Raw genomic sequence first — 13,831 nt, 5'->3', positions numbered from 1 at the left:
AAAATGTACCACATCACACTTACTGACATTGAATTCCATCTCCCACTTTATTGCCCATTCCAACATCTTATCAATACCTCCTTGTAACTTTCTTTGGTGATCAAAATTATTTGCTATGCCTCCTATTTTAGTATTATCTGCAAATTTAGACCCAGCTCCATTTAGCCCTATATCCAAATCATTGATGTGCAGTGAAAAGAAACAGTTCCAGAACAGAACCCCGAGGCCACTGCTAACCATATCCATCCACTCCATCAAACTGCCCTTAACACCTACTCTTTGGGGCCCAACCGAATTTCAAGCTCGAAGTTTAAGCTAGCTGAGGTGAGGTGGAAAGAGTGATCAGCACACAAGACAGTAGATCAAAATGGAATGTTATGAAATGGAAATCTTTAAAAATTAGCACCAGGCGTTAATGTTTCTGAGCTTCCCCGAAATTGGCTGTTAGCACTCCAGGAAAGAACTGGAGCACTAAATCAAACACTAATGACCTGAGTAGGGCACTACAGGAGCGCTACCAGCAGCACGGTAATGAATTTCAGGTGCAGTGCAATCAGGAATGATCCTTCACACTGGCTACTTCCCCAGCTCTTCAAGGGGAGGTTCCATCATTGTGCAGATCCTCATTATCAGTATTGCTGGTTGTGAAGGCGACCTACAACCAACTGAATTACCTAATTGTATTGGCTGATCGCACTCCCAGGGAGAGAGCTTGTCGTTTCACCGAGCAGGCATTGGAGGCATTGGTCGCGGGAGTTGAACGAAGGAGGGCTGTGCTGTTCCCGGCCACTGCAAGGAGGCTATTGCCCCAATCTTCAGGGCAATGTGGAGGGAAGTGGCTCAGGAGGTCTCGGCCAGTAGTGTGGTCGTCCGGAGCCTGACACAGTGCTAGAAGAAATTCTCTTGGATGGTCAGGGTGAGTACATGCTTCAACGGGTCCTACATACTAGCATCTGAACCTCAGTCTGTCCACATGCACAAACCACTACTCACCAACCAAGCATCTGCACGTACTCAAACTCTCATCCACATTTCACGTCTAACCTACAATTACAGGTATTCAACTTTGGCACACATATCGTCCAAACACATAGCTGGACTGTGACTCTCACGCATTCCTTTTTTTTGCAGGCCAAGATGTCACACAATAGGAGGGAACAGCAGAAAACAGGTGGGGTGATGTGCAGCTCCAGCAGCTTACAGATCTTGAAGAGTAAGTGCTGTGACTCATTGGGCAGCAAGTGGTGGGCACCGTGGCTGTTGGCGACATTGACCACGTTGGGGGCAACAACGGTATCTTCATCCCCTCTCCTCTCATCCCACTTCCCCCTCACATCACAAACCTTTCTCACTTTGATCACCTGATAATGTCTGCATTTCTTGCTCTATTCCAGCCTCCCTGCCCTCTCCTTAACTCAAGTCCTGTGAATTTATGCTTTCAGATAATCAGCAACCAGATGAGCAGCCTGTCCCTGAGCCTCACACTGAGAGTGAGGAAGGTGAAGAGGAGGAGCAAAGCACCGTCTCACTGCACTTCTCACCCACAGACACCATATGAGACACTGGCACGACGTGATCTTTAGAGGGAAGTTTAGTGGAGGGGTCTGCGCTGGGTGATTCACCGGGACGAGCTGGCTGCAGCAGGCCAGGGGGAAAGGGTAGCTCGGGGGGTAGCTTGGGAGCCAGCTCCCTGGAGGGCGAGTTCGCGCATGAGTTCTGCTGCACAAGACTCAGATGAGGACCTCAATGTGAAGGCGTTCACAAGAAGGGTGATGGCCATGCACTCCGACATGATAGGTGCAATGGCAAGGGTGCCCAAGAGCCTCTCGCCAATGGTAAGGAGCATGGAGGAGTCCACCTCCAACATTGCACAGAGCTCTGCACACGCTATGGAGCCCCTCTGCAGAGAATGGTGGACTCCCAAAGAGACCGTGCGGATCCAGACCTCGTGACATATATCGTGGGCGATGTGGCAGCTTCCATTGCAGCACAGGAGGAAGCCACGCAACATCTTTGTGCTGTAATGCAGTCAATGGTTGCTAGCATCGAGTCTCAGACTGCTCTCATACAGTCTCAGCTGGATGCCACGTAAGCTCTGACTGCTGCCATCGTCGCTGGATCCACAACAGTCCACTGGGGATCTCACGGTGTCGCAGCAGGCCACCAATCTGTCCTGCGGCAGATTGGTGAGGATGCTGAGGTGCTGCCCCGGGGAAGTGGCAGTGGGTCAGTGGAGCAGGAACCTGCTGTCCTCTCTCAGGATGACAGCATTCCTGATCCTACCACTGCCACTCCGCCATTGCACTTGTCGCTGCCTGTCATCCAGCCAGCTCAGATTGTTGACGCCCATCCTGAGGTGGCGCAGTGTACAGTCGGGCCTTCCAGACCCAGAGCTGGTCAAGGGCGTTCTTCTAAATCATCTGTAGTCTCTGGCACTGACACATGAGCAGCTTTCCACCAGCCCTGTTGCAGCCATTGGGGAGACACTACATAGAAGCAGTAGATTAAGAAAAGGCACTGTAAAGAGGGGAAGTAAGATTTTGCACAGGGGTTATTCGTTAATATTGTTGTTGTATATATGTGGTAACTAAATTTAGATAAATGTTTTATTGAAATGTTGCAGATTTGATGCTGTGTCTCATTTCAGCTTTGGGGTGTGGTATGCATTGAGAAATTGATGGAATGATGGGGAAATGCTAAGCAACTGGGAAGTGGCCTCGAATTCATTGGAACCGAAGTCTGATGAGGCGGTCATGGACCGCCCTTCCACAAGGCCGATTGATTGGCTGCCTCCTCCATCACTGCTGTTCGTGCTCCTGTTCCTCCTCCTCCTCCTCCTCATCCTCCTCATCTCCCTCTTCCTCCTCCGGAGGTGGTGGAGCTATGCTTGGTGGCAATGGCTGCGCCCTCATGATGGCCAAGTTGTGCAGCATGCAGCAGACGACAACGAAAAGGGACACTCGATCAGCTGAGTACTGGAGGGCTCCTCCCGAGCAGTCAAGGCAGTGCAACCGTTGCTTGAGCACTCTGAAGGTCTGCTCAGTGATGTTCCTGGTGGCAGCACAGCTGGCAGGAGGGGAGTCATGAGCCAGGTGAAAAGCAGATATCCCTTGTCTCTGAGCAGCCTGCTGCGAGCTTGATGTGGTGGCTGGAACAGAGCTGGGGCAGGATGAAGATATCGTGGCTGCTGCCAGGATAGTGGGCATTGATGGTGAGGACTTGGTGGGTGTGGTCACAGACCAACTGCACATTCAGTGAGTGGTAGTCTTTGCAGTGACAGAATACCCCAGGATTGTTATGCGGTGCCCGCAAAGCGACGTGGGTGCAGTGAATGGCGCCTTGCACCATGGGGAAGCTGCTATCCTGGCAAAGCCACATGCATGCTCATGCTGCTTCTCTCTGGTGATGGGAAGGAAATGTACTCCCTTCTCCTTCTGTAGAGAGCATATGTGACCTCGCGGATGCTGCAATGGACGGTGATCTGCAATATGTTAGATATGTCTCCTGTTGCACATTGGAAGGATCCACTGGTGTAGAAATTAAGTGCAATGGTAACCTTGACTGCCACTGAGAGAGCCGTGCTCATCCTGGTCTGAGGCTGGAGGTCTGGTTGCAGGAGGTGGCAGAGCGCTGCAACCATGTCCTTGGTGAAGTGGAGCCTTATAAAACACTGTTCATCAGTGAAATTGATGTGGGAGTACTGCTGCCAGAATACTCCGGGAGGGTAAGGCCTCCTATCGAGAGCCTTGTTAGCCCTCCTACCTCTGGCCACATTTTGCAATCTCTCTTTCTGCCTCCAACGTTGACGCTGGAGGGCGAGGTCCAGTGCCATACAGCCCCCATTAATGTATGGAACTATTGCTCTTTAAAATCTCACCTAAATGAAAGTAAATAATTTTTCTGAGGCAGAATACTCCTGAAAGTGAAAAGCATTGAAATCGCTCAAAATGCCTGTTTGCCTTTGTCAAACTGACAAGGCAGCATTCTTTGCCGACTAAAAATAAATCGGATGTTGACGCCTTTAAATACTGCTCCTCCAGTGTCCATCCAATTGCATACCGCCTCTTCTTCCTTAATGGCAGGCACTTAGCCAGGGGTCGGAAGGGCATTTCTGATCTGGGACGGTAACGGGGAGCTGGCATCATGATCACCGGGACGCTAGGGACCGAGGCGGTAAGTCTTAGTGCTCGTGCAAAACCGGAAGGTAAGTTTGCAGGCGTCGTTGAATTCGCCACACTTGGTTGCAAGCCCATTTGCGCCCTGTTATCGCCCCCGGGAGGTGCAAAGGAGGCAAGTTTCTCCCCCTTCATCTTTCTAAAAGCTGCCTATTCCAATCTGGAGCCCTTGTTTTTGTACTAACTTTTTACTTTTCTATTTGGACCTTAAACAATATCTTATAGTGGTCACTATTACCACAATTAACTCATCTACCTGATCTATTTTGTTACTCATAACTCGATCTAGAAACACATATGAGTCATGCAAAACAAGATGGTTCAATTCTTTGCTGAGTTATTTTAGTTGTTCTTGGGGTGTGGGCTGAGAGTGCAAGGCTGCACATAGCTCATCCATAGTTGCCCTGAAGTGGTGGTGGTCAGCCGCCTTCCAGAACAGTTGAGGTCCTTGTGATGATTGTGCTCCCACAAAGATGTTAGGTAATTCCAGGATATTAACCCATTGACAATGAAGGAATAGTGATATAGGAAAGTCAGGATGGCAGGGACTTAGCTAAACTTAGCTTGGAGAATTGGTGGAGGTGCTACATTCACCTCAGTACACTTGGTTACAGGCAGAATAATCAGGCAGTGTTCCCATATTTGATTGCTAGAAATGCATGTATGTGGACATCAGATGGGTACAGACTTGGCTGCAATACCACCCATCCCTATGGTGAATAGCCTGCCTACACTCACTTGGGCAAAGAACTGGAGAACATAAGACCATTAGAATTAGGAGCAGAAGTAGGCCATTTGGTCCCTCGAGCCTGCTCCATCATTCAATAAGATCATGGCTGATCTGATCATGGACTCAACTCCACTTCCCTGCCCGCTCCCCATAACCCTTTATTCCCTTATCGCTCAAAAATCTGTCTATCGCTGCCTTAAACATGTTCAATGACCCAGCCTCTACAGCTTTCTGGGGCAGAGAATTCCATAGATTTACAACCCTCTGGGAGACAAAATTCCTCCTCATCTCAGTTTTAAATGGACGACTCCTTATTCTGAAACTATGTCCCCTAGTTCTAGATTCCCCCACAAGTGGAAACATCCTCTCTGCATCTACCTTGTCGAGCCCACTCAGTATTTCATATGTTTCAATAAGATCACCTCTCATTCTTCGAAACTCCAATGAGTATAGGCCCAACCTGCTCAAACTTTCTTCATAAGTCAAGCCCTTCATCTCAGGAATCAAACTAGTAAACCTTCTCTGAACTGCCTCCAATGCAAGTATATCCCTCCTTAAATAAGGAGACCAAAACTGTATGCAATACTCACGGTGTGGCCCCACCAATACTCTGTACAGCTGTAACAGGACTTCTCTGCTTTTATACTCTATCCCCCTTGCAATAAAGGCCAACATTCCATTTGCCTTCCTGATTATTTGCTGTACCTGCATACTAACTTTTTGTGTTTGATGCACAAGGACCCCAAGGTCCCTCTGTACTGCAGCATTTTGTAATTTTTCTCCATTTAAATAATAATTTAAATATAAATTATCATATGGCCCCCTCGAGTCTGCTCCAACATTCAATAAGAGCATGTCTGATCTTCAACTTCAACTCCACTTATCCACCTGATCCCCATATCCCTTGATTCCCCTAGAGTCCAAAAATCTATCTATCTCAGCCTTGAATATAAACAACTCAACATCCACAGCCCTTTGGGATAGAGGATTCCAAAGGTTCACAGCCCTCTGTGTGAAGAAATTTCTCCTTATCTTCGTTCTAAATGGCCGACCCCTTATCCTGAGACTATGTCCCCTAGTTCTAGACTCTCTAGCCAGGGATTATAGGCCCTATCTACTCAATGCAGGGTGGATGATACCCATGAAACCATATCCCAGCAAGGAAACACAGCTTGGGCGGAGGGGAGATAAGTGATGAGATTTTTTTTAAATGAAGACTAGTGTTCAAAGAGTTAAATAAAAATTCCTGCCATTGCACAGGCTCTAACAACCTCTGAAATCCAGAAACCTCGGGACCGAGGCCATTTCAGTTTTCAGGTTTTTCCGGATTTCGGAACAGAAATCCGACGTCCCGAATCCGGAAACCCCATGGCCAAGTTTTGGGTATCTCCAGATTTCGGAGACAGGGACAGCAGCTGCAGGGGTGATTCGGGCTCTGAAGCTGACAGGGACTGATGCTGTGGGTGATTCAGGCCCTAATGCAGCTGGGCTGGCAGCTGCAGAGGGCAGGGGAGAGGATTGAGACCCAGATTCCGGCAGGGAGAATCGGACCCGGATACCGATGGGGATACATGGAGCGGTGGGGGGGAGAGGGATTGAGATCCGGATGCCAACGGGGATATGTGGAGCGGTGGGGCGGGGGGGCGGGGGGGGGAGGGAATTGAGGCCCGAATGCCGACAGGGTCAGCAGCTGTGGGGCGATTCAGACCCCTTTGCTGATCGGGACAAGGAGGAGTCAAACAGCAATCCAGCAGTTGGCGCTTTGGATTTGCGGGTGCCCGTGGATTCAGAGTGCCTCTTGTATCTTTTGCAGTGCGAGTTGTTTGGGAGTGCTGGTGAGTGTCTGTTTTTTGGGAGTGTTGTTTGTACAGGTTTCACTGTGCAGTGCTGTGCTGTTGGTGTTTGGAATTTTTGTGTCGTTTATATCACTGTTGTGAGGGGAATGTCCAGGTTTCGGAACAGATTCTGGATTTCAGACATTGACTCGTGCAATCTGCAAGGTGTCTGGTTTTCGGAACATTCCAGTTTTTGGAATTCGGATTTCAAAGGTTGACATAACACTAAGAGAAACATACTCTGGTGAAAAAGATAAATATTGGGTTTTAAATTAAATCTCTTTCATGAGCAATCTCAATATCACCGTTATGCTTTATATGTAGATAATGGAACATAATAAAACAAAAAAGAAACTTCCTGTTAGTGCAAGTCACAGCTGATTTTGTTTAGAGCTATTTTTGAATGTCTGGCTTGAGCTGCACTATTCCCCCCCCCCGACCCACCCTCCCAGAAATAATCATTTAAGTAAGCTTGCTAAACTTGTAATGAACTGTTTTTCAGTATACTAGAAAATCACTTACCTCAATCTTTTGTAAAATATCACTGGTAAGTGCAACACCCAGTGTACTGATGACTGACTGCCATTAAACAAGTCAGTTTGATCAGCATAGGCTTCAATGCATATGGTGCGCTTTTGATGTAAACTGTGCCACATCAATGATCCTTTTTGTTCTTGATGAAGAAGTCAGCAAAGCCATTCTGGCAGAAATTCTGCATGTATAATAGCAACGTATTGATCAATGTGGCATTGGGTGTTCTTATGTTGCATATAGATTATATTTTTATATTGTAGTACTACATTTCTTGGACCTTTGAATCTTTTACATTTCTATTTATTTTTTGCAGCCATGTCAGTTACAATGAAACTCATAATAGACACAGTGATGGGCAGAATGAGCAAGATAAAAAGGTAAAATTAAAATAGTCCTAATGTAATTGCGTACACACGCACACACATACACTTCAAAAACCTAAATGCGTAGATTTGAGATGTATTCAGAGCAGCTTTGCTGAACTATCTTAACATGAAACCAATACAGCAATGTTTGAAGTCTTTGAGACAAAAGGCTGCTTGCATAGAACTGGTTCTGTGGAGAGACAGGGTGGTACAGTGAATAAGAGAATCAAAAGGCTGGAAATTTGCTGCTGTGAATAAACGCTAGCATTTCCCTGAGGTGATTTGTCTTGCACTTCACATTCTACAGATGTTAAAGCCCTTTTCTCTGTAAAGACCTGAGGTTTTTTGGTAGCACTTTGATATCCTGCTTGAATTCAATATGTGAAATGGAAGAGTCACTCTGTGACTTGGAGCCCCGCATAGTCTTTGATGTATGATCCAGTTTTTGCTGCTTACCACTTGATGTTGAAAGGATGAAATGAGAATGTACAGCTTTGCCAGTAACTCTGCTAAGCATATGTAAGATTAAAAGGTAAAACCCTTTGGAGTATGTAGTTAGAAATGTTAAACAGATTAATACTTTCCTATTGTTCTTTTATTTAAAAAATATAGATTAAATCTAGAGGAAGTCAGTATGTTACGACTGAAGCACTGAGTCTTGAAGTCATACGTTGGGATAAAAATAGAATGTTTCAGTCTATTTCTGCATTTTATTCAAGTTATTCTACTCAGAAAATATAACCAAAATTAATTGCAAAAATAATTCACTTATATTATCAGTAATATTCTTTTCAGTAGATTAGCAATAGAGATGTATATACAATTGGGATGTGTGATATTTTCAGTAACTCACAGAAACGCACACACAGCCTTAAGATGGCAGAAAATAGCTGTTCCCTTTATTATAAACAGCACTGGCTGCAGTGCCACAGGAGTCCACAGGTGGGGCTATATATATTACTCTTCTCCCTCCTTAATGAAGAAGTAATTATAACAAAATAATCATCATACATAACTTGCATAGTTATACATAATAAAAGGCATGGACTTATTTTGCCATATTTACAAATGAAGCTGAACCACTTGTTTTCTGTTTCGAAGAGAATACCTTCGCTCTGGAACAGAACCTTCCAAACACACTGTCGAATTTAAACTCAGTTGAGGCTGATCCTGAGGAACGTTTTCCTCCAAGGGATGCCCTTGATTTCCATTTGAACTCTCTCTAACTTCAGACTGTTTGTCTGCCTGACTCGGACTTAAGTTCTGACTTCCTCTTGGATTTGTTTCGAGTACATTTGATGCAGGATATGCGACTGGTGTATCAAAACTATCTGATGAGTCAGAAATAATTGAATCATTCCCACCTTCAACCTCTTTCATGTCTGTAGGCAAAATATGATCAATGTGAACAAACCTAATCTGTCCATGATCAAACATCTTGACTAAATATGTGCGAGGACTACATACCTTCACCACTCTTCCTAGTAACCATTTAACCATTTATGGTGATGGGTCTTCACTCTCATCTTCTGATTTAATTTCACATTTCTCTCTTTTACTCTACCTCTATCATGATTCTCTTTCTGTCTTAATTGTGTCTCTTCTACGGACTGTACCAAGTTTAGTTTTAACAAGGAGAATCTGGTTCGTGGCTGTCGTTTGAGAAACAACTCTGCTGGTGTTCTACCAGTAGTTGTGTGAGAAGTATTACGATATGTAATTAGAAAATTAGCCAATTTGTGGTCCAATGACAACTGTCGTTTCTTTGGATTTGGATCCATCATCTGTTTGAGGAGGGCGCGTTTTATCATTTGTACAGTGCGCTCTGCTGCACCATTTGAAGCAGGGTGGTACGGTGGAACCTTGGTATGTTTCACACCATTTTGGCTCGTGAACTGTGCAAATTCTTCAGAACAAAATTGTGGTCCATTATCAGAAACAATTTCTTCTGGAAGGCCAAATGAAGAAAATAATCTTCATAAAATGTCGAATGTTTTACTTGTTATTTTCCACATTGGAAACACCTTGCTCCACTTCGAATGGCTATCAATCACAATGAACAATTGTTGTCCTTCTAGCTCAGAAAAATTGATATGTAGCCTTTGGCACACCCTGGGAGGACATTTCCATGCCTGTAATGGTACTGATGGTGGTTGTTTGCTTACCGATTGACATATCGTACACTGACTGACGATGTACTCTATATCTTTATCAAGACCTGCCCACCATAAGTAACTGTGCGCCAAACTCTTGGTCAAGCACATTCCCAGGTGCTGGTCATGGAGGTCTCATAATAATTTGGACCTGAATTTATTTAGTATAACCACTCTTGCACCCCACATGATATAATCTTTATCGACTGATAATTCATTCCTATAGATAAATATCCTTGTCAGTTACCTGGTTTGGCCAGCCATTGGCAATATAATCATACACCTTTGACATAACTGGGTCACGTTTGGTTGCTTTACCAATCTCTTCAGCTGTGACTGGCAGTTCATCAACGTATGAAAAATAGAACACTTCTTCCCTATCGGGTGTAACTTGTGATGGGGAAGGCAATCTAGACATAGCATCTGCATTACTGTGATCAGCTGATCGTCTGTATTCAATATCATATGTATATGCTGTCAAAATGAAAGCCTATCTCTGCATTCGGGCTGCAGCTAATGTTGGAATTGGGGACTTTGGATGGAGGATTGCTGTCAGGGGCTTATGGTCTGTAACGATGGTAAACTTAAGACAATACAAGTACTTGTGGAACTTCTTGACACCAAAAAATTAATGCCAAAGCTTCCCTTTCGATTTGTGCATAATTACGCTCACTGGCACTGAGAGTGCGTGAAGCAAAAGCAATTGGTCTCTCCTCTCCACTACGTAATGACTAGTGACTAGTGGAGTGCCGCAGGGCTCAGTGCTGGGACCCCAGCTCTTTACAATATACATTAACGATTTGGATGAAGGAATTGAGTGTAATATCTCCAAGTTTGCAGATGACACTAAACTGGGTGGTGATGTGAGCTGTGAGGGGGACGCTAAGAGGCTGCAGGGTGACTTGGACAGGTTAAGTGAGTGGGCAAATGCATGGCAGATGCAGTATAATGTGGATAAATGTGAGGTTATCCATTTGGGGGCCAAAACACGAAGGCAGAATATTATCTGAATGGCGGCAGATTAGGAAAAGGGGAGGTGCAACGAGGGTGTCATGGTTCATCAGTCATTGAAGGTACAGCAGGCAGTGAAGAAGGCAAATGGTATGTTGGACTTCATAGCTTGGGGATTTGAGTATAGGAGCAGGGAGGTCTTACTGCAGTTGTACAGGGCCTTGGTGAGGCATCGCCTGGAATATTGTGTTCAGTTTTGGTCTCCCAATCTGAGGAAGGACGTTCTTGCTATTGAGGGAGTGTAGCGAAAGTTCACCAGACTAGTTCCAGGGATGGCTGGACTGTCATATGAGGAGAGACTGGATCAACTGGGCCTTTATTCACTGGAGTTTAGAAGGATGAAAGTGGATCTCATAGAAACGTATAAGATTCTGACGGGACTGGACAGGTTAGATGCGGGAAGAATGTTCCCGATGTTGGGGAAGTCCAGAACCAGGGGACATAGTCTTAGGATCAGGGGTAGGCCATTTAGGACTGAGATGAGAAGAAACTTCTTCACTCAGAGAGTTGTTAACCTGTGGAATTCCCTGCCGCAGAGAGTTGTTGATGCCAGTTCATTGGATATATTCAAGAGGGAGTTAGATATGGCTCTTACAGCTAAGGGGATCAAGGGGTATGGAGAGAAAACAGGAAAGGGGTACTGAGGGAATGATCAGCCATGATCTTATTGAATGGCAGTGCAGGCTCGAAGGGCCGAATGGCCTACTCCTGCACCTATTTTCTATGTTTCTATGTAATACATGAGAGATCACTGCCCCAACTCCATATGGCGAGACATCACATGCTAGCTTGATCTCCTTAGAAATGTCATAGTGAACTAACATGGTGCTCTCCACCAATTTGCTTTTACACTCCTTGAATGCTGTATCGCATTCTTCTGACCACTTCCAATGGACCTGTTTTTTCAATAGTTCATTCAGTGGATGTAATACTGTCGCCAAATTTGGTAAGAACTTCCCATAATAGACCAAAAAGATCCAAAAATGATTGAAGTTCAGTGACATTCTTGGGAGTGGGTGCATTTCTAATTGCATCCAGCTTTCCCATGGTTGGATGTAAACCATCTTTGTCTACTCTGTACCCTAAGTACTCCACTGAGTTTTGAAATAACTCACACTTGCGATCAGACACTCGTACTCTGTGCTTCTCTAGCCGTTTGAGGACTTTATTCAATATGTTATTATGAATTTGCCTCTTTGGTGCTGAAATTAGTATGTCATCTAAATAACATACTACCCCTCCAATACTTTGCAAAATCTGGTTCATCACCCCTTGAAATATGGCAGGGGCAGAAGACACTCCAAACGGTAGCCTATTAAATTGATATAGGCCTAGATGAGTATTTATAGTCAAATATGACTTGGACTCCTCATCTAGTTCAAGCTGTAAGTAGGCATTTGTAAGATCCAACTTTGAGAAGATGTGACCACCTGTCAGTATTGTGAACAAATCTTCAACATTTGGCAATGTATTGGGAACATTACCCTCGAGAACTTGGTTTACAGTTACTTTATAATCACAACACAATCTTACCTTACCATCGGACTTACGTACAATAACAATGGGTGTAGCCCAATTGCATAGATCTATCTTAGAAATAATGTTCTCAGTCTCTAGTCTTTTGAGTTCTTGCTCAACTTTCTCCTTGAGTGCATATGGTATGGAACTCTCATTTCAGCACAAAAAATCTCACTCCAATCCAGCTTCAGTGATCCCAACCAGTTTCTTCCTAGTAAGGCAGGCTTGTCTCCTGCCACTACTAATAGAGGCAAGCTCTGAAATTGATTCTTGTATTTCACCGGTACGATGATACGATCTACAACAGGAATGTTCTCTCCCGAGTAGCCTCGCAGCGCTATCTTGGATTTCTCCAATGTGAAATCACGCAATTTGTCGAGGTATAGCAACTCCGGTACTACACTCACGGATGCACCAGTGTCGATTTCCATGGATATCTTGGTCCCTGCAACATCTATATGGATTATGATACTTTTCGAATCACTGCTAGTTAACCTTGTGCTCCTGATGATGTTTAGCTCTAAAACCTCCTCGTCCTGTTGTTTTTCTTCCCTGCTATGTAGTCTCTGGAGATTTCTACTTATAGCTTTGAAAGCTGGTTTACCCTTCAGTCGGCATGCCTTCGCAAGATGCCCAGTTTTCCTGCAGATGAAACACTCTGCCTTCACATATAGACAACTTTGAGCAATGTGTTGTCCCAGGCACCGATAGCAGGACTTCAATACTCTGTTACCGTTGCCAGTTTCTGAGACTTTGGGGCCCAGCTGCCTTATAATTTTAACATGCAGAGATAAATTAAAAAGTAGGACCTCAAAAGTAGTAATCTCGGGATTGCTACCAGTGCCACGTGCTAGTCAGAGTAGGAATCGCAGGATAGCTCAGATGAATACGTGGATTGAGCAGTGGTGCAGCAGGGAGCGATTCAAATTCCTGGGGCATTGGAACCGGTTCTGGGGGAGGTGGGACCAGAACAAACCGGACGGTCTGCACCTAGGCAGGACCGGAACCAATGTCCTAGGGGAAGTGTTTGCTAGTGCTGTTGGGGAGGAGTTAAACTAATATGGCAGGGGGATGGGAACCAATGCAGGGAGACAGAGGGAAACAAAATGGAGACAGAAGCAAAAGACAGAAAGGAGATGAGTAAAAGTAGAGGGCAGAGTAACCCAAGGCAAAAAACAAAAAGGGCCACAGTACAGCAAAATTCTAAAGGGTCAAAGTGTAATAAAAAGGCAAGCCTGAAAGCTCGGTGCCTCAATGCGAGGAGTATTCAGAACCCAGGAGAGGGCTCTGAGCTAGTTAGAGTGGGTGAGAGCTCAGATGAACAGGACCCCAAGAAAGAATGCAAAAGGCAGGAGGCAACAGAGCAGAGTAACACTGGGGTAAGTATAAACCACAAGGTGATAGGAAGGGACAATATATATGAATATAAAGGGGCTGCAGGAGGGGTCAAAACTAAAAATCATGGTTTAAAAACTAGTATTAAAACACTCTACCTAAATGCACGCAGCAT

The 13,831-nt window shown here is 45.0% G+C and overlaps 1 protein-coding gene across 1 annotated transcript in view; it reads left to right on the top strand.

The window, feature by feature from the left end:
* The window catches only part of myo3b (myosin IIIB), an 839,677-nt gene that overhangs the window by 674,416 nt on the left and 151,430 nt on the right, over positions 1-13,831 (top strand). Inside the window, exon 30 of the mRNA XM_070874695.1 lies at positions 7,588-7,651. Coding sequence (XP_070730796.1) covers positions 7,588-7,651 — 64 coding nt within the window. The remainder of the gene's footprint in view (positions 1-7,587; positions 7,652-13,831) is intronic.

The sequence above is a fragment of the Pristiophorus japonicus genome, chromosome 3 (assembly GCF_044704955.1).
Source record: "Pristiophorus japonicus isolate sPriJap1 chromosome 3, sPriJap1.hap1, whole genome shotgun sequence".
Taxonomy (NCBI): Eukaryota; Metazoa; Chordata; class Chondrichthyes; family Pristiophoridae; genus Pristiophorus; species Pristiophorus japonicus.
This window is presented reverse-complemented; position numbering and strand designations above follow the sequence as displayed.